Source organism: Nasonia vitripennis, chromosome 4 (genome assembly GCF_009193385.2).
Source record: "Nasonia vitripennis strain AsymCx chromosome 4, Nvit_psr_1.1, whole genome shotgun sequence".
Classification (NCBI taxonomy): Eukaryota; Metazoa; Arthropoda; class Insecta; order Hymenoptera; family Pteromalidae; genus Nasonia; species Nasonia vitripennis.
In genome coordinates this window covers 25,489,388-25,511,769 of record NC_045760.1, presented here as the reverse complement: position 1 = coordinate 25,511,769, position 22,382 = coordinate 25,489,388, and the positions used below count along the sequence as shown (strand labels likewise).

The 22,382-nt window shown below is 32.3% G+C and overlaps 1 protein-coding gene across 1 annotated transcript; it reads right to left on the bottom strand.

The window, feature by feature from the left end:
* Positions 1-2,583: 2,583 nt before the first annotated feature.
* LOC107981419 lies at positions 2,584-20,700 on the bottom strand. The gene is made up of 4 exons (XM_031930561.1): positions 20,629-20,700; positions 18,233-18,286; positions 17,461-18,148; positions 2,584-3,100 (listed from the first exon to the last, which is right to left on the bottom strand). The coding sequence occupies exons 1-4, from the start codon at positions 20,698-20,700 to the stop codon at positions 3,096-3,098; spliced, it is 819 nt and encodes a 272-aa protein (XP_031786421.1). The 3' UTR covers positions 2,584-3,095.
* Positions 20,701-22,382: the final 1,682 nt, after the last annotated feature.

Sequence of the window (22,382 nt, the reverse complement as noted above, 5' to 3'; positions counted from 1 at the left end):
CGGGCATGGCAAGTTACGTAGTAATTATCTTAAGAGTTGTTCCTTGCTTCATCACGATTAAATATAATAAACTTGACTTTGTTTGATTGATCTTAGTACTTTTCAATCTGTAATTTTGTTGCGAAATATATCAAACTTGCCTAACTTTTTACTTTTTTAAAAGTTAATTTTTTTTAGAGATTGAAATATACGTATTAGTAGAAGCATTTTCAAGACTTTATTAGATGCAAGTGATTGTGCCTTTGGTCCTTAGGTCGGGTAGGCTCTAGGCAACGTCTATTGAATGCAGCACAGTGGACATTATACATTATAATTTATAAATCTTGGATGTGTAGACATAATCCATTTTAATATAATAATATTTTGTATATTAATAGAATATCTTTATACGCTAGGAGATTTCTAAAGGTAATTTTTCTTTTATAATCCGTACAAGTGTGTGACCTTTTCTTCATATATATCTCGTTAAATCGCCTCTTTTTAGTCAACTGTCTTGACGTCGTTACACATTAAAAGCTAACGTCTCCCATCTCTTATAATATATAAAGTCGAAATTTGTTTATCCTTAAATCCTTTGATAGGTCGTTAAAATTTTCCTAAATATATCCAACGTTAAATATATCCAAATTTGTTTTCAGCATCGAGAGAATAAATGTTTATAACGGTTACAAAACAGTCATCTCGTCTCATCATTATCATGATCATCCTCCGTCGTCTCCTCTATAAATAATAAAAATATTTACCATGCCATTGAGATTGCGTAAATTTATTACAATGCACATATGATGCGTACATTTATATTTATATATAATTTATGGCTAAAAATAATTATAAATGTACACAATTGAAAAAGATTGTTAGCAATTATTTTCCATTAAATAAGTCCAATGTACATAATTATTATATTTCGTCGTTTATTCATTATTTTCATTTAATCATTTTTTTTTCATCAATCGTTTTTAAAAACACGATGCCTTGCCATTGCCTCAAACCAGAAACTCGCCTGTCGCGCAGACACGCATAGTAATATAATAATGTGATTAATTGCATAATAATAATAATAGCTTTCATTTTCTTCAATACAGCTTTAAAACAGAAAGGGAGAATTCTCGATTTTTATATGCGTTTGTGCTTTGCGGAATGGCAAGTCAGCATACATATATATAATCGTCTAACGTTCCCTTCATATCTTACCATTATTACCTTAATATTACCTTAATTGACTGATTTGAGATTTTGGTCAAAATCACAGATGCCAAGAAAAATGTGAAATTCTTATCTTATGTATTCAAAACCACAATGAATATTTGAATGGGTTCTTTTTTAGTTTAGTCTTGTTGAACAAGGCATTTCGAACTATATAGTTTGCTAATATAAACAATTTTTATTTATCTTATTGAATCGGACAGCATGACATTATGAAATAACAGTTTACTTGGTACGGTCAAGTGAAATGAATAGTGCAGTGCATGCGTATCATACAAACCTTGTTCAGATAGTAGAATAGGACTATATTATATGTAAAAAATTAAATTGATTCATTTAGCTGGTGATTATCCTAACCTCTTAACCTATCTAGATACAACTTAAATATATTATCTACAAATTGTTACATGTCCTTTGCATTTCCTAACCTTTTTTCAATTATAATCAATCATATAGGTCAATTTATATTTATTAATCAAAGCTTTAACCTGACAGTTGTATACGTATGGCTAGTAAACTGAATTTAAGCAAATTCTATTACAGTAAGCGGTTATTTAGCGGTTTTCTAAGCGGTTCATTGGCGTTATTGGTTAAATAAGCCATTGCTAAGCCATTGAACCGTTGATATTTCTACCAGGGATATAAAATAGATCAATCAATATGATATTAAGAATTGCTGGGGAAAGCATAATTGTATAATTATATTATAAATCTTCGCCTCATGATTTTGTTTAGCTTTAAACTTGTCCACCGAAAGCCGAAGCTCATAGAATCTTATAATCTTACAAATTAACAACGATTGCCCATCATCTGGTAAATGATGTTCGAGTATATAATTACATCGTTACAGTTGATTCGAATTGGCTGACACCACGCTACGCGCCACCTCCTCCTCTCCTCATATATATATATATATATATATATATATATATATATATATATATATATATATATATATATATATATATATATATATATATATAATACGCCGATATAATTTGATTTCGCTTTATAACATTCTCTATGCATTAAACAACTCTTTCTCCCATCATAGCTACCTAAATAGTTCGCCTCTGCATGTCACGCGCGTATGTAATAATTGTCCTCTTTGCAGCGTATATATTATGAGAGATGCATACAATAAACGTTCACATATGGACGGGCTGACATAGTGGAGGGGGAATGAGAGAGACTAGCGTTATATACTATGCAAAAAGCTAGTCGCGAACTGCATGCGGCTATATACGATCGTCGCATCTCCCGTCGCTCATCACGCGCACGAGAGCGAACACAATAAGGCTATATAGAGATAGTGAGCAGAGGGGGCAGGGGGAGTGCACGATAGAAGCAATGTAATATTATTCATCGTAATTGTTATCTTTGCTTAATTTATATATTCATATATAATAATTCATCGTGATTCATTGTTTATATCATATTATTCATCTCCTTTCCTCGATTTTTCCGAAAGTATAACAAACGCGACGACGATCCGTTTAATATAGGCCAGAAGCGCTCATCGTTATTGACGATGACGTACCTGTGGCTCAGCTGCGCGGTCGGCGCGGAAGTGCTTTTTTTCTCATTGTCATTATGTATAATATAGAGAACACACGAGGCTCGCGACATTCGTTTCAAAAAGTTCGCGCCCGTTTATTTTTTATTTTACGCCTATACTTTATATATATATATATTTATATAGTCTATGTATAAAGTGTTTCTCGCATCTTCGACTTATTGAGTTTCATCGGAGTAGTGGATTGTTCACTGTCTCTTTCGCTTCTCCGTCATGAATTGGTCGACGATCTTCTGCATCGACTCGCGCATTTCCTCGCTGTCCTCAGTCGCTCCAGGCACTGATGTCGTCATCGTTCGTGTGACTCTCGTGGTTATCCTGGCGGAGGAGCAGAAAAAAATTGATTAAAAAAAAGTTGCTATAATTGAGCAAAAAATCGGTTTGATCGCAAAAAGCATGAAATCACTGGATTTAATCCTGGTAGAAATGTTCATCAGTTTATTAGCAGTCACTGCCCAGTTCAGATTGAATTGGCCAGTGCGTTCAGCAGTGACTCGCCAGTCACTGTGCCTATTTCATCAAATTTTTGACACAGTCACTGGTCAAGGACTGGGGAATCAGACTTGAAAATAGAACTAATGATATTTGTGCGTTTCTTACTATTTTTAGCATTGCAAATTAATAAAAATGACTTAGAATCAAAAGAAATAATCAAAAATATTTTTTTTAACAATGTTTTAATGTAAACTGTTAGTATAAAAGGTATGTCTTAAAAGGGTCAACCTAACCCTACAGATGCATATACTCATATATGAAAGTATGTACAAGTATGCGGTACTGACTGACTTTGTGTTGTGTAAGTGCAAGTACTGTGTAAAAAGTGCCATCGATTTGCTCAAAGTTACTGATGATGAGGTTTCAACAGATATTTCAACCTTATCAGTATGCAAGCCAGTTTCTGTCGATGTCCAAGTACTATCATTATCATGCTAAATCCATGATATTAAGTTGGACTTTAAGTTGGATATCTGTTCTTTTGAGTAAAGACTTGTTAAATTATTTAATAACTGGCTGCCATGTCAGTTTTTACTTGACTGTCTTGGTTCGGCTTTCACCTTGAACCTTATGGCTTCGGCATCAAAAAATACAGGTGGGCTCATACATGAAAGTCGAATTCATATCAGCTAGAATGAATTCAACTTAATATACTGTTTCAACATGCCAATACAAATTAAGTTGCAAAATTTCAATGCTCTAGGTATGATAGTTTTCAAATAAGAGCAAAAATAAAACTGTGAAACAAGTAATCGAAACCAATATAAATTTGATCTTGCTCTCATTTGTAAACTATCATACCTAGAGGACTAAAAATTTGCATCTTAATTTGTATTGGTATGTTGAAACAATATATTTAGTTGAATTCATTCTAGCTGATATGAATTCGTCTTTCATGTATAGACCCACCTGTATATTTTGCCGCCAAAGCCATAGGGTTCAAGATCAAAAGCCGAACCAAGATGGTTAAGTAAAAACTGACATGGCAGTCAGTTTTTAAATAATTTAACAAGTCTTCTATCAAAAGAACAGACATCCAACTTTAATATCATGGATTTAGCATGATAATAACAGATTTGGACATTCACAGTAACGGGCTCGCATACTGATGAGATAAAAATATGTGTGCAATTCACTTTGCAGACCTCATCATCAGTGACTTTGGGCACATACATGGTACTTAATAGGCACATACATAATTTACACTTAATCAACAATGATTGAGTCAGTGTATACTACACAGAAAAAAAAACTCAGCCATTTTAACTGAAATCGTACCAGTAATCCGTCATTGGACGAAGACTCACTAAAATTACCGTAGAATTCAGTAGTTTTAAAGAATCAGTTCGGTCGTTTTTGCTGGTGTCCTGCGTAAGCGAACAATTTTACGAGTCGCGACTCGCCAAAACTACCAGTGGCACACCGTTGTTCTTACTAAACAGTCGTTACGGTGGCAGAATGGTTAAAACTACCGGACTTTACAGCAGAAATGACTGTGTTTTTTTTCGGTGTATATCATTTTTAACATTGACTGAGAATGTGAGAACTGTGTGTGGTGTTATCTGTTATTCTGCTGTATAGCATAGCAGACAACATATACTACCTGTATCAACGAAGATGGTCTATCTTCGTTGCTTCTGGTATGCCTGTGCCTGGCCTGAACCATACGCACATGCGCAAAAAAATTAAGAAAACTTCTGCTACTCGGGTTTCAGCCTAGAAATCATGCATATTACTCGATGGATTCTGGCATGATGTAAGGAGAGAAGGTGTGTTCTTGCGCATCCTCCCAAAACAGCCAATAGGGAACGCTTCCCAGCATCGGCCATATTGAATTTTTAACTAATAAGATTTTCGCGGGGTATAAAATTTAAAATAAAATATTCCATATAAAAATATCTTATACATATGTATAAGAATAATTATAATAGCTTGAGTACGGTCATAATGGAAGTCCCAGCTGACATCTACAAGCATATAAGAGAAAATAATAACAAAGTTTTTGTTGGATATCAGCAATGCAAAGCCTATGATTTGGTTAACGTTTGCCCGTGTTTCAAGTGCGGTAGATTTGGACACAGTGCCAGGAAATGCCAAAATGAGTTTCTGTGTTTGAAATGTTCCGGGAAGCATAATACGTGTAATTGTGATAAAGATTATGCTAAGTGCATTAACTGTCATTATAGTAACACAAAATACAAGTCAAAGTTAGACACAAAACATCATACTTATGACTCTAACTTGTGCAGCATCTTGAAAAAGAAAATTGACAGATATATTGACTCTATTGATTACCCGATAAAACCTACTCTACCTGAAACTGAATCGATCTATCACAGCATAGAATTGGCAAACAGGCGTAAAGTATCCACAGAGGCTAATAATGTCGTAGATAGTGAACAACAGGAAAATGACACTCCACCCAACAAAACAAAGCCAGAAACTGAACACAACAGAAGACCAATCACAAGACGTGATCCACAAATTCCACTGAACCATCTAAAACCGCAATCCTCTGCATTGTCACCAGCCAACAAGAGTGATAAAAACAAGATCAAGAAATATTTAAAAATGGATATTTTTGATTATTTGGATAGGTTTCAAAATGAATCGATGCAAAAAGAACGGACATGTGGTAATATTGAAAATTTTAACAAAGCTATAAACAATAAGAAGGACTTTATCATGCATGTAAACATTCGTAGTATGAATGCAAATTTTGATAAGCTGAAAATTTTAATAGAAAGTTTAGCTATCAAACCAGCGATTGTGATATGTTCAGAAGCTTTTGATCAAGTTAATTATAATTTCTATCAACTGAATGGTTCAGATTATGAATATAAAACTTATTATAACGAAAGTAGGATAAACAGGAATGATGGAGTCTTTGTTTTTATCAATAGCAATCTAGTCCAAAATACCAAAGTCATTGAAGCAGGGAGAATTAAAATAATAAATACTAGAATAACCTTAAATGATAAAAGCGGTCTTGAAATATCAGCCATGTATAGGTCACATGGGATACCGAAAACAGAATTTATACTAGATCTTAATAAGTACTTAATTTATAAAAAAAATGTAAAGAATCACTTAGTCATAGGTGATTTTAATATTGACCTGCTAGACTGTGATCATTATAGCCAAGATTTTCTATGTAACTTCCTTGATAAGGGATTTATTCAGGGTTTTGTTGGTATTACAAAGCCAGCTATCGGTAGAGCTAAAGGATCATGTATCGACAACATTTTCATTAAATCTCACAACATTAACACAGCCACATACAAGCTTAAGCATGATCTAACGGATCATTACCCGATTATCATAGCTGTAAATAAGCTAAAGACAGTAACTAAAGAACGGTATGTTTTCTTAAACTACAAAAAAATAATAAATAACGCTAATTCAAGAAACTGGGATGAAATTAGTTCGATACCTGATCCAAACTTGGCTGTAGAAAAATTGTTAAATGAAATCAAGCAATGCGTAGAATTGTCAAAAACAACAAAAAAGGCTAATAGACAAAATGGTAGAAAAAACTGGATTACCGGCGCAATAATAAGATCATGTGAAACCAAAGAATTTTTGTATAATTTGTGGCAACTAGATGTGCAGAATAAACAGCTTAAAATACAGTATAAAACCTACTCTAAAATCTTGGATAAGGTAATTACCGATGCCAAAATGAAATATGAATTGAATCTAGTGCAGAATAATTACAACAACCCAAAAAAACTATGGGAAATAATAAATACAAAAATCGGTAAAGTTAAAAAATCTAATGATGCCATAAATTATATAAAGGTTAATGATAGGAAAATTACCGACAAAGTCGAAATAGCTCAAAACATGAATACTTTCTTCTGCGAAATTGGGAGAAAATTAAGTGCAAATATCGTGAAACCTGTCAACGCAGAACTTAGGCTACCTGACATGAATCCTATGTCGATTTTCTTAAAGCCAACCAGTATGGCTGAAATAATAAGTATAATCAATACGCTAAAACTGAAAAATGGGGGATTTGATAAGATAAATGCCAAGACTTTAAAATTGCTATGTAATCATATAGCAGGTCCTCTGACCCATATTTTCAATAAGTGTATTGAAAAAGCGGTATGGCCTGATGCTCTAAAGAGTGCTGAAGTAGTGCCGATTTATAAATCAGGCGAAAAACATAAGATCACGAATTATCGACCTATCTCTCTTATATCTAATGTTGCAAAAATTCTTGAGCGAATTATGTATAATAGAATAAATGATTTTGTAGAAAAGAGTAATATAATTTCTAAGCAACAATTTGGTTTTATGAGAGGGATTGGTACGAAGGATGCTCTGAACTACCTAACCAATGTATTATATAATAATATCGATAAGAGTAAGCCTACGATAATAACCTTTCTTGACCTGGCGAAGGCTTTTGATACTGTTGACCACAGTATACTACTGGCCAAATTATATCGTATTGGAATCAGGGGTCAAGCGTTGGATCTCCTTTCCAGCTATCTAAATGATAGATATCAAGTAGTCAAAATAGACGGTAATGAAAGTGATAGAACTTTAGTTAACACAGGAGTCCCGCAAGGAACGATATTAGGACCGCTACTATTTATTCTGTATATTAATGATGTCTTAAAGGAGATTCCCCCCGAGTCCATAATTTCTTATGCAGATGATACTGCTATTATAGCTACAGGTAAAGACTGGATAGAAGCTCAAGTAAATATGAACAATTTCTTAAGTGTAATTGCCCAGTGGCTGGCAGTAAACAAGTTGTCCTTAAATGTAGGAAAAACAGTGTGCATGACTTATGGAAGTAATATTGGAAGCGTACCAGCTCAGATAAATGTTAAAATTCTTGATAAAAGTATAACTAGGGTGGAGAACTTTAAATATTTAGGAGTTGTCTTTGATAGTAATCTAAAGTGGGATAACCACATGCAATATATAGTTGGAAAAACTAAATACCTAGTCTATATTTTTTATAAAATCTCTAAATCAATGCCCATAGAGACTCTCAGAATGATTTACTACGCATTTTTTCATAGTATTATAACTTATGGCATCATTGCTTGGGGCGGTGCATATAGGAATAGCCGAGACCAAGTTCAAAAATTACAAAACAAAATTTTAAAAATCATCAATAAAAATAACTTTTTGTTACAAGACAATCCATTAAATATAGGTCAACTGTTTGCTTTCGAAGCTCTTAAACTACACTACTGTGATCTCAAAGAAAAATTCTTAGCATCAGATAGTGTTACTAGGAATAGAAGTATTATTATACCAAAAACAAATAAGAGAATCAGCAATAAGAACATATATGAAAGCAATTAATGTATATAATGAGCTTCCTAATCGACTAAAAGTATTAAATATAAATAAATACCCTCAAAGGAAAATCATAAAAGACTGGATACGATACAACTGTTAGAAAAATAATAAAAGAAAAAAATTGTTTCTGTATGCAATACACAAATTTGTTATTAGAAGCTATGCCAAATGTATATATCTTAGTTTTAAGTTTTAATTTTAAGTTTTGTTTATATCTTTCTTTTCCTTTGTAACCAGACTGCGAACAGGTAATTTTATTTACCTCTGCAGGTTTCCAGGTATGAAATACATATCTTGTAAATTTCTTCTGGTAATAATAAATAAATAAATAAATAAAAATAAATTATTAAATATATTTCAAACCGACTAATATATATAAAAAATAACTTATGGATAAAATTTTTGAGTTTTTACAGATCATGCTGCAATTCTACGACGAACGGAAAAACACGGATCTATGGATACTCACGGACTCACGGTTATCCACGGAAAATCACGGCCCACGGAAAATCACGGTCGCGCAGACAAACACGCAGGATCAGTAATTAAGGCTTTTTAAACTTTTACGGAATCCTACGGTCAAATTTGCTGCTATTATTTTGAACCCAACGTACGGATTAATACGGAATTATTGACGGACACTCACGTCAAAATAAGTCATACTTGGTCGCGTACGGAAAGTCACGGTCAAATTGTAACAAACGGGATGCTATATGCTCACGCACAGATCCTCACGGCATAGTTACGGGAGGTTATATATATATATATATATATATATAGAACCCGTGCCCTGTACAAGGAACAACCGAGCCGAGTAAACGTTGTCATTTGACCAACTATCTTGGGCATTACTTTTCAAAAACAGCTCGATCTAAGAACTGCCAAAGAACTAGGGATATAAAAGCGTTACATCTTGTAAAAAGAACTGACAGGGAAAACTACCAAGTTCTTAGCTTTTTCACTATTTTAAATCGGCCAATTTCTACCAGGGAAGGAATGCGTAGAATTTCACACCACACAATTTTACGGTGTGATATGATTCAAGTATTTTTTGTGCCTCGATTACGGACGTAAAAGGACTTCTTGCACTTCAGATTTTGGAAAAAAGTAGTTATTTTATGTGTTTTGGCTAAGTTTATTGCGTAGCTCTCAAACCCCCGTGTTCTTGAGATATCAAGGTTTCAATTTTTTTTCGAAAATTTTTTGATCCCTTATATCTATCAAACAATGTAGTTAAATGCTTCAAAATTTTATTTGGCGATTCACTATAAAAATGCTATATACTGCTAAAATTTTAAACTATTTTGTCGAGCGGTTCTCAAATAAAGAGCTAAAATGTAAAAATCGTTTTCTCAAAAATTGCGCGAGCAACCTATCTAATAATAGCCTGTTGTTTTATGATGGTTAGGTTGGTTAGGAACACATGTAAACATGCGTAAATTTCTATGAAAAAAAAAATGGACGGCAGTGTTGGTATTCTACAATAAAGAATCAGAGGGTTCTGCAAACTTTTGGACAATGACCCACCCAAAACTTATACATTAAATTATGTATCAAAAATTATGTGCCAATGAATTGGCAGAGGTTTTTTCAAACCTTTGCTTTCTCCAAACAATATTTTATTGATTGGACCTATAAATTTAGTCATAAATTGAACTAAACAAAAAGTTATTAATATTTTGAGCCAAAATTTGTATCACCCTTCTATAAAATTTAGGAGCTAGTGCCCAGAATCCGTCAAATTTTCTGCTCGATGGGCAGAATAAATCCTAGATTCTGCGCAGAAACTCTTTCCACGGGCGACTGTACTCGGCAGAATCTGATAAAAATTTCGGCAAAAGTATAGAGAAATGCTAATGAGAACTTTAAGAAAAGGTTATAGCATAATCATCAGCTAACAAATTAGTTTAATTTGATTGATTCTTTAATTTGTCATATTTTATCGCTCCCAACGAAGACTAGTACATTTCGTATTTTTGCGTCAAAAACTAGTACATTTGGAACGTTTGCGCGACAGACTAGTGAATTTGGCTTTTGGTAGTAGTACATTTGATTTTATCAATATCATATAATATTACAAAATCCATCAAAATTTTCAAATTTCAAAATAATCAAATTTTATGAAAGGATGGTACAAATTTTGGCTCATAATATTCATAACTTTTTGCAAAGTTTAATTTATTAAGTAGATAAAGACTTTCATTAAGAGCTGCACTACGATTATTTAAAAGCAAAATTAACAGAGTTATTTTAAATATAAAAAAAGGCTAAACTTGGCTTCCTCCTAAAAGAAGCTTTAGAATAGCAAAACTTTCAACTTAATGTATACAAATTAATGAAATTTAACTTACTTGGGCTCATTTTGTAGTTTTTTTTAAACCTATAAATTTTCATGTTGTTGTATATTTTCAGTAGCAACAATAGTTTAAAAGTTATATGCAAATAAAACGATTTTTCGCATATAAGTATAGAAAGTGTAATTTTATAATGATGAAAACGTGAGTTTTAGTCGTAGTTGAGACATCTTATAATACTTATATCTCACTTTTTTAATAAGTATATCATAATTAAGTATATATTTTTTAAACAGATCTATATCACAATTTTGTATAACGTATGCTCGGTTTAAAAATTGAACATTTATAAAAAGTGTGAATAAGTGTGAAATACTTGTATTAAAAGTGTAATTAATTTATTTTAAAAATGTTCTAAAAACGTATAAAATCATAATTTTCTGGAATAAAAGTAGAGTTACAATAGTATAAATACACTATTATATATTTTTTCTCAACTCTGCTGTTGATTATTCTCCGCTGAAGCGATTGGGTTGATTGAAAATCGAGATGTAAAAATTCTCAACTACATGGTGCACGACTCAGAATGCACGATTACCAACGCTATTTTCATGCATTAAAAAGGGGTCCTTTCATACTTCTTGGTCAAAAAAATACGATGTGGGAGATGGGGAGAAAAGATATTTGAAACTCAGGTGAGGTGTTTTCGTTCTGAAAACCTCACCCTAGCTTGAAATCGCTTATTTTCTCCCCTAGATAATTCATATGCATTACAAAAATGCTACACGAGTGTGCCATCATATAATAGAAAATTTAAAGATAACAAGATAAAAATATGACAAAACTATGACGAACCACCAAAATTTGCCTATATTTTGCTACATCTATTTCTGACTACGACAAAAACTTATGATTTTATCAGGCTTCTCTTGCACTCTTGTCAGATTTTTATCGCACACAATATTTCTACTAGGGTTTGTTATGAAATTCATAGGTATTATGGTTTTTTCATTTCTATATAAATATATCGACCCGACTAAAATAATCATATGACTTTCATATGATAATCATATAAAAATTATATGATGCTCGTATGATACTTTCGACCTAATACTTATATTAGAATTATATGATTGCCATGTGATATATCGCAAATTCTCATATAAGAAAGGGAACAAACATGATTTTTAAAATTTTTAAAAGACCAGCAAAAATCGGTGCTAGTCAGCACTCAAATTTCACTGATCAACGTAATTATAGACATGATAACAACTGTTTTCTCACACATCGCGAATATCAGTAAAAGTGGTGCCAGTCGGCACTCTTCTTCACTAATCGTCGCGATTGAGAGAACACGAAAACGTAAAAAAACGATAAAGCTATTTTATTGAAACTTAACAAAATACCGTGCTGCTCTTAGATAAATTATTATTTAGTACAATTGTTTTAGGTAATATTGAGTGCACAGTCATGAAATTCGAAAATCAGCAGAAAACGGTGCTAGTCAGCACTCAAATTTTACTGATCAACGTATTTATAGACGTGATAACTCATCCTTACATATCGCAAACATCAGTAAAAGAGGTGCCAGTCAGCACTTGCTTTCACGTATGGTCACGACAGTAACTACCATAATAATCATGGAAAACGATGTAGCTGTTTTTCTATTATTTTACAAAATTGTTTAATGTATTTGAATTAATCTTATTTTTGTACACTATATCTTATTTCATTTGATCAATAAATGTATGCATCAACAGTGTAATTTTTTTATTATTAAAAAAAATGCACAACGCAAAGAAAAAGGACTTTATCTCGTGGGCAAAATCTAACAATTCTATGATTCTGAATCAAGTTGTACTTCATTTGTTTCCGTTCTGGATAAATGTAAAAATAGTTTTTACAAAATGAAATAAAAAAATTCAACTATAAATTGCAAATAAATATTGGAACTATACCGAATATGTGTCTTCACTTATATTTACTAAGTTTACACTAACATTTCTTCAGTTAACTTCAGATATCCGAATCCGCCAATCTACAGATAATTTATACATATTTAATATATTATATTTTTGCTTGTTACGTTTAAACTATTTTCAATCTAAACTCATTTCAAATGTCGCTCGTATTACTAACAATCTTTTGCGTTTATTCGCACTCATGTTAAGTCAACAGTCATAAAATGTGAAGATTAGCAAAATATGGTGCTAGTCAGCACTCAAATTTTACTGATCAACGCTTTTGTAACTATTTCCTCACATATCGTTAATATCAGTCAAAGTGGTGCCAGTCGGCACTCTTCTTCACTAATGGTCGCGATTGTGAGAACGCAAACATGATAAAACCAACAATTAAGCTATTTTACTGAAATTCGACAAAAATACCGTGTTGATCAATTGTTATTTAGTACAATTGTTTTATGTAATCTCACAGTGTAGGAAAGTATTAAATTTGTAATTTTTTTAATCGGTGAATATTGCATCTACAGTCATGAAATTCGAAGACCAGCAAAAATCGGTGCTAGTTAGCACTCAAATTTCACTGATCAACGTACTTATAGAAATGATAACTCTTTTGCATCATAAACTTGATTTAAACATTAAAAAAATCTACTACACTTTTTTTTTAATTTTATTGAAAAAACAATATATGTAAATGTAAACTTAGTAAATATTGGACACGACAAGGACTTATTTAGCTCAAAATATATAGAAATTAATATTTGTCATAACTTATAACTTCTTTCTCTTGTATTTTGATCGCCGGATAATGACGCGTATCGCGTTGATTAAAATTAATTGTTTCAATTAGGCACATCTCAAAATAAAAATTAATAAATACTAGTTTCTCATATTCGCGAACAGTCACACAATTTTTGGTAAGCTGTAAGCCTTTGAAGGTTGTCGAAACATAGTATGTCCCTGTTACTTATATTATATACATTAAAAAGAAATATTTTCATTATCTGTTAATATAATAGAACTTTTCCTACACGTGCGCAAAGTTCGATTTAGCGAACGCCTTTGCATTGGCAATGTGCCATTTTTCACACGCATACAAGAGCGAGCGGGAAAGTTGCTGAGCGCGCGGGAATGTATAACAGTGTGTGCGCGCATACTCTTATACATTCACGCACGCTCAGCTACTTCTACACTGACTCTTTTCAGCGTATGCGATAGTGGAACATTACAGGCAAATGCGTACGCAAAATTTAACGCTGTGCCGCGTAAGAGGTAGAATAATTAATAATATACGATACACGTGCACTGCGTAGATGTACCCACACTCGCTCATTATGTTTACGCACTCGTATCGTAATGTAAGTCTAGAAAACTGCAAATGAGTATATTCCCGCACTTGCGCGCAAAATAGAATATTCCCTTGTTGTATTTTTCTTCAAGAGTAAATCTTTTAAAATTATGCAATCTTTACAACATTATAGTTTTCTTAGTTTGAGTTTAATATTTTAATTTATGGTTGATTGATTTATTTATTTTTAATTTTAATTTTGTTTGTCACCTTATCTGTTTTTTAAAATTTCTTTGTAGTTATCTTGATTTATAATTTTTTTTTCTCATTTTTAATCTTTCTAGTTTGCTTTTATTTTTTAAATTTCTTTGTAGTTTTGACAGTAGTTTTCTTGATTTATAATTTTTTTTTCCATTTTAAATCTTTATAATTTTTTTTCCATTTTAAACCTTTATAATTTTTTTTCATTTTTAAAATTTCTTTCGTTTTAATTTATTTATAGATTTTTAGCTTATTGTATTTTTAATTCCTTTTTTTAACGAAGGGAATTTTGCGGAGTTTGTTAGAAAAAATATTATATGCAATACGTGCGCGTACATGTCTTAACACTCCTCTTATTGTCAAAAGACGAGTGCGGAAAACATTTATGTGCACGCGTTGCATATATTTTTGCAACAAACTTGACTAGTGCGAAAATCATCTTTTTGTTCACTAATTGCATAATGTTCTATTTTAATATTCATAAATGCAGAAACATAATTATGAAGTGAATTATTCTTTTATCGAATAATGTTTACATATGAAATTTCGAAATAAAGTCATGTTTTATCAAATTAAAAATAACATAAAATAATTTATATAAGATGAGAATACCTTTTTGAAGATTTTCTATAAAAAAACTAACAAATATACGTATAAATTATAAAATTATAAATTATGAAATTATTTTAAAACCTCGGATATGCGGAACTTGATAAACTATATAATATTGAATCTAAATCGTTTTGTCGAGAACTACGATATTCTCGGTTCAAGATACCATTAATGGAGTCTCTAGACCGTCAAACCTCCAATGTCGGTTGTCTCGCATTGATTCGGAACAGAAAAAAATGTAACGCTCTTTTTTTACTAACAACAATGTAATTCAAATTTGTGTGCAGATCAAGAATTTTCACATCCCAGAGCTGCAGATCTTAAGGTTATTTCACTACAAGCATTTGAAGTGAAAAAATTCATACAGTTTACTGCATTTTTTGTCTCGTTTTCCAGTAGCTTCATTAAATATTGTCGTAATTAACATTTTGTTATTATAGGTTGTTCGTCATTACATTATTTACGTGAAAGTTAATAGGTGCTTGCGATACTTTGTTTACAATGTGGCTTTCAATTGTACTTGCGCAATTAGAGTACTTCAAGGCCATACTGTAAACAAACCATTGTAATTAGAGTAGCTATGATTGACTTTTTTCTAGGTAACTTTATAACGAACAACCTACATTGAAAAAATTCGACAACATTTCATGAAGCTACTCGAAAAAAAATGCAGTAAACAATATGACATTTTTCACTTAAAATGCTTGTAGTTAAACAATCTTAAGGAGATGGATACATTTTAAACTGTCAAAACGTGACAAATATATTTTTTATTCATCTTAAATTGTTTAAAAATAGAATTAAATAGTGCTATATATTGTATTCAGGAACACTGTGGAAAACAAAATAATTTTCGTATATGGTATATATGTTATAATATGCCTGCGAAGGCCAAAATTCATTATTCTCATTTTTTCATACACCACAGGCTTACTTTAGTTCTTGACATCCAGGAGCACTTCTACGTTTCTAGATTTTCTTAAAAAACATGCAGTTATGCAGTCAATGTGAAGATGTGATAATAAATGTTATTTAATAAAGTTGTCTAGAAATTAACATAATATCAATTTTTTAATGTTACATTCTAAACAACTTTTTTAAATAAAATTTAGTTTTAAATCTCCACATTGGCTTCACAACTTAATTTTAACTTCATAACATAACGTGTTTTTAAGCAGACCTACATATGTTTAATTGCTTTTTGATGCCCAGAACTAAAGTAAGCCTGCGATGAGTTCAAAGATAAGAATGATGAATTTCAGCCTTTGCAGACATGCTATAATTGTATATCTACCATATATATTTATACATGTATATTGTCTTCTACGCCGTACCTGAATATATAGCACCATTTAATTATTTCTTACAACAATTTAAAATGAATATAAACACAAACAATTTAACTTCATTTTTTTGACAATTTCAGGTCTGTTTATCTCTTTAAGATTTACAGCTCTGGGATTTCATTTACAGCTCTGTCAAATTAGTTTTCTACGCACAATTTTGCATTAGCAGCATTTCGCACCGTTGTTATTAAACAATAAATTTGCAAGTTCTACAATTATGGAATCTCTAAAAGTAGTATTTTTGCCTTTGCGTATCAATGCGAAAAAATCGACATTCGAGATTTGGAAGCCTGGAGACTCCAATGTTGGTATCATCCGCAATATACGAATAAAAATGTCTAGTGAAATATTGCGATTTTTCGTTCAAATTCATAAAAAAAAAAATAATAGGAATGGATATTTTTCAAATTTTTAAGGACTTTCACCGGAAAAAATAAGGATTTCGAAATTTATTTTTACATTTTGTCTTTCATATTCATATAAAAATTCACACGATTTTTCAGGATATTCGCGAGATTTCAGGAGAATTTTTGTAAATAATTAGATCGTGCGCTGCACGACTAGGTTATGCAACAATCTGGTAACCGTGACCCTATCCTCAAATTTCACAAGGAACAAAATGAACCACATTACGTTGCGATTGAACCAAAAATATACATTTGCATATTAGTTTCATGTTAGTGAAGTTTAATTGTTGATATCAGGGCTATTCAGCTGTCATTTCGTATTGAAAAAAATGTTCCTTACTTCATAAGCCTCTCCTCATTCAAATACAATTAATCCGGGTCCTTCATATATAAAAGACTAAATGTAAAAATTAATTTCAAAAATCCTTATTTTTTCCCGTGAAAGTCCTTAAGCAGCAGGATCGTAAGGAGATCCGAAAACTTTTAGAAAAACTGTTTTCAAACATAATGTATACCATTTTCATTAAAGCCTGCTTGCTTAAGGTTATACAATAATTTGATATTATTTAGGCATTAATGGGTCATTTTATTAACAACTAAAAAGTAATCATTAGCATTATAAATAGTGTTGACAAAAAACGTGAATTTAAAGACCAAGTAATAACTCGAGAAATTTTACTCACTGGAATTCTTGCCACCGCGGCGAGTCCTTCTCCGACGTACTCTGGGATTATGGACTAAAGGTGCGTGAGCATTCTCAGCGTTTGGTCCAGCAGGATTCTGCACGACTGCCTCACCGAGTTCTGCGATTGGTTCCTCACTGTCTGCTTCGATGATAGGTTCTTCGTTGTCTACTTCAATGGGTTCCTGGTTGTCTGCTTGGATGGGTTCCAGGTTGTCTGCTTGGATGTGTTCCTGGTTGTTTGCTCCGATGGCTTCTTGGTTGTCTGCTTGGATGGGTTCCTGGTTGCCTGCTGGGATGGGTTCCTGGTTGTTTTCTCCGATGGGCTCCTCAATGATTTGTTCGGCTGGTATATTTCGATTGAGTCGAGGTCTGCCTCGTCTGCGAGGTATGGGTTCGCCCACTATTTCTTCGTCGGGTACGTCCTGGTTTCGTCGAGGTCTGCCTCGTCTGCGTGGAGGTTCGTCCACTACGGCACCGCCGCGTGCGTTTTCGTTTCGTCGAGGTCTGCCTCTTCTACGTACTGCTGGTTGTTCTTCAGCAGCAGCAGCATCAGCAGCAGCATTATCATTTCGACGATGCCTGCCTCTTCTCCTCTGAACACGCTGTTCTGGCTGAACTGCTGCAGCATCGGCCCGACGACGTCGACGTCCAACTGCGACGATACGTTTATCTATGGGTTCTGGTAACTACTCTCTATCTCTGACTGCATGACAGTAAATCATTTGTAGCAGGTTGCTTACAATATAATTATACGAATATTCTAAACTTACTGGGATGCAATCTTCGTCGTCGACGCACCACCTGGACGTTCTCAAATTCTCGTCCTAAAATTTTAAATTTAATAATACATTTTATCTTATCTTTATATTATATGTATATCTATTTTTCATGTTCCTATTCACGAATGCTGTATGTGAATTTTGTGAGTCGAGAAAGCAATTGTTTTTCTAGAAGTTGGGAGAAAACGGGAGCGTATATTTAACGTTGTTAGTATCCAACCTAAAAAAAATGCATGGCGCCATTCTACAACATTTCTATTTAATCTGATTCAGTATTTGTTTTAGCGCGCAATCTATATTTACGTTTATATTTCTAACCTTCAAAAGTGAAATTTCTAAACTTTAAAAAATATTGTATGCTAACAAAAAGTAAAAATTAAAAAAAAACGAGAATAAATACTTTTTATCCTCACTTAAAAAAATGTTGGACTTGATTGTGAACCCTTTCATACGTTATTCTGATTGGTTGCTAAGTGATTCTGATTGATTGTTGGTTGGTTGCCTAGGTAACGAGAGCAGGACCGCGCACAGACTGCGCTTTGAATCCATAACACTGGTATAAATTTTTGACGATGATTATTTACCTAGAATTAGCGTATTTAAAATAAAATAAGGTTAAAGAACATGAAAAGTTGAATGGCACATTCAGAAAATATATGTGAAATATTACTAGCAAGAGACCTTGGGATATTAATCATTACCAAGAGTAGTTTTAAAATATGTGTATTAAAAAATGGAATGTAACCCTATGCACACACACACACACACACACACACACACACACACAAGTATAGAATAGAATACTATACTGAACTCTCATTGACATTCATCTCTTCAAACAGTGATCGCCGAATGTTGTGAAGCTAGTTAATGCCGTGTTTGGGCGTCTGGTTTAGGAATGTAGGAATGCGAATTAGAAATCCGGTTTACGCTAACATTTAAAATTCAATATTTGAGTTTCAATGATAAAGAGTTTAATACAAACAATAGTATTTAGTTTTGTATTGCTTTAAATTTGGATGGTTTGTATTAATTATATGCCATGAAATAAATAGCAATGAAAAATATTATTTAACCTTCAAACTTGAAGACCACATAACCTATTGTATAGAGTGATTTTTAGAAACAAGAATATACCTGACCAAATACATATGGGGAATTCAACCAAACTTTTCATTTAGGCAAAAAAATTCTAACTTTTTAAACTTGCGAGCACAGTTTTTTCTTTTGATAGACAGGTTCAGGTGACTACTAGTACTGATAATCCGTGGACGTAATTCATTTATAGTAAACGGCGGGAAAATTACATGATATATTAGATGACATGAATATACTGATATATACCACTTTAACTCGACTATTTACCTTCGTTGAGAGTAATGCAATGCAGCATCCACGTTTAAGATTGATTGGCTGAGCCGTTTTTGAAATATAATTGTAACGTATATTCATACATTTAAACTTCAACTTCAGTTAAGCCTTTAGAACTTTAAATATAAATATATTATGAACGCGAATATTTTTTTCCTTAGTAAAAAGAGTCCAGAAAACGATTACAACCACAATTTGGCCTATATACATGATACTGTACATGTGCTACACAAAAAAACTGTTTGTTTTTACACGAGTTACGTCTCAAAAATCAATCTTTCAAGTGCTCCCATATCAAGGATATTTACAGCACATGAATCTGACTTCGGCTCAATGTTCCTTTTGATATGAAACTATTATACTATGTAGTTAGATTAAGATTTAAAAAGACGGCGCGCATGTTTACTATTCAACTTTGTGACAATAAAAAAAACGCAAAAATGTACTTACACAGATACAGCGCAAGAAAACATTTTTTTTCCGAGAATCGCACACGAATTTCCTTTTAGATGAAGTTGTGTAATAATAAAAGCCTACTATTTAACGTGGAAAAAAATCGATATCTTTAATGGCGCCCGAGAAAACCTGTTAAGAATAGACAAGTTTACTCAACTTAGACACCAAATCTACAGATTTTAGTCTACTTATCTTCTGAGAATCATTTTAAGCTGGCACCTATGAGGTTGATTCTTCATAGACGTTTATTCGACATGAAATTGTAAATTTAAATAAAATTTTTATCCACTTACGTAGGAGTTTAAAAGTTCTGAGGAATTCCCCATATGTATATAGAGTGTGAAAATATTTGTTAAAGTTCGAGTGCTTTTTAGAATGGACGAAAGAAGCGCATCGTGCAATATTAAGCGCGCGAAGCGCGCTTGATTTTGCTAGTATACATATAACAAGTATGTCTTTACCAGGTCCAGCGACAGGATTCAGTTCGTTTCTCAGATATGCGATGTCATTTTTCTCAAAGTGTACATTATCTTCGTTGTCTTCTTGTTCATCTTCTTCGCCTTCTTCTTCTTCTTCTTCATCTTCTTCATGTTCTTCATTCGCTCTTCGTTGAGGCCGCCGAATCCGCTCATTGTATTCGTGTACTAAATAAAAGAAATCATTTAATCATTTTCTTGTATATCTAAATCATTTGTTCTTCTAAGGTATTACTAGAATGACTATCCCATTAATCGAAAGTAAGTTGTCATTTTTTGCAAAGCATGATGTGATTTAGTAAATAATCTTATGTTATAAAAATAATTTTTTTTTTTTGTTGCTAATATATGTTAATAAATACACCAAAAATGCTGCTTTTTCTGGCTTTTTTTAGATACTAACTAGTTCAGGTGGGTTACAAAAATAAAACAATGTATCGATCATTATTTTGAAGTTAAGAAAGTCCATTGTTTTTATGGAATAAATTAACATATGAGTTACAGAAATTTACTATAACTAGTCAATTCATTATAAGTAGCAAATCTCTGTAAGTACAGATATTGCCAATATTTCTACTAGGAAGTATTTTTGTTTGTTCTTAAAATTTTATATAATCTACATTACTATTAATAATTTTACCAACCTCTTGCAAAATGATAACACCTCAAACCAGCAATGTGCGTTAGATACTCTTCCACATCATAACTATGATAAATAACAATATTATTATAATTATTTCTCATTTCGTAGACGTATGGTATAAATTTTTAATTTTACCAAAAGAAACGATCTGTTGTTATTTATATTTACACGTGAAGACAGATACCAAAGCTCCTTTCGATATTCAGAGCAAAGATAGCATAATTCTATGTAATTATTTTTATTTATAATTTCTATATTTTTATATTTTTAAAAATCGTAATTTTCTAAATTCTTATGCTAATTTTTGGTTTTTATGCATAAAAAGGACTTTTTTACATTTACATAGAGATAAGTGATAATGTATGATCAAAAATATCAGTTACCGCCCCAATAGAAATTCATTTTCAGTTCGCTGTATAGCCAAGTCAGCTTCTACGAGACGCGCTGGTCGCTGAACTGTTACTATAAGACCTCGTTCAGCAATTTCATAATTCGCTGCTGTCTTATCCATTTGAGTCCCCATTCCGTCTACGAAATTTTTTTTTTTATATAATTAAAATTAATTTTAAATTGATGGACTCAAAATTGAACATGATAATTGTTTTGAGTTATGTGGTTCCCTGGTAAAAAACGTTTCCGATAATATCCCCGGAATCCACCGAGATTTTTTAACGTATTCTACTGAAGGTTTCTCGACAGAAACTCTATTAGTGGAATAAATTTTTGGATATAACTGTTTTTCAGATTAGAAGATTGGGATACGGGTTTTGCGAGTGAGCCAACAATTTGGTAATATTCCAACTAATACATAGTTTTTACAAGGAATACATATATAAATTTGAGTTTAAGATTAGCATACACATTGGTTTGCTGACAGCTTAAGGGGATGTCGGAGCGATAGCTTCGTAAATCCGCCGCTAGGTATTTAGTATTTCCAAGATTTTAGAAAAACTAAAAGTCCGATCGAAATTTCTTTTGGTAGAATGATTTATTAAACTTAATACTACGGCGCTACAGGCTTGGTTTTTCATTGCAATCTTTATTTCAGAAGTTAGTAGTAAAATTAGATTTTAAGGTTGGCGCTGCAATCGCGTGAACACGCGTAAACACCAGCTCGTATTGCCAAGATTTTTGAAAAACTAAAAGTCCGATAGATATTTCATTGGGTAGAATGATTTATTAAACCAAATCCTAT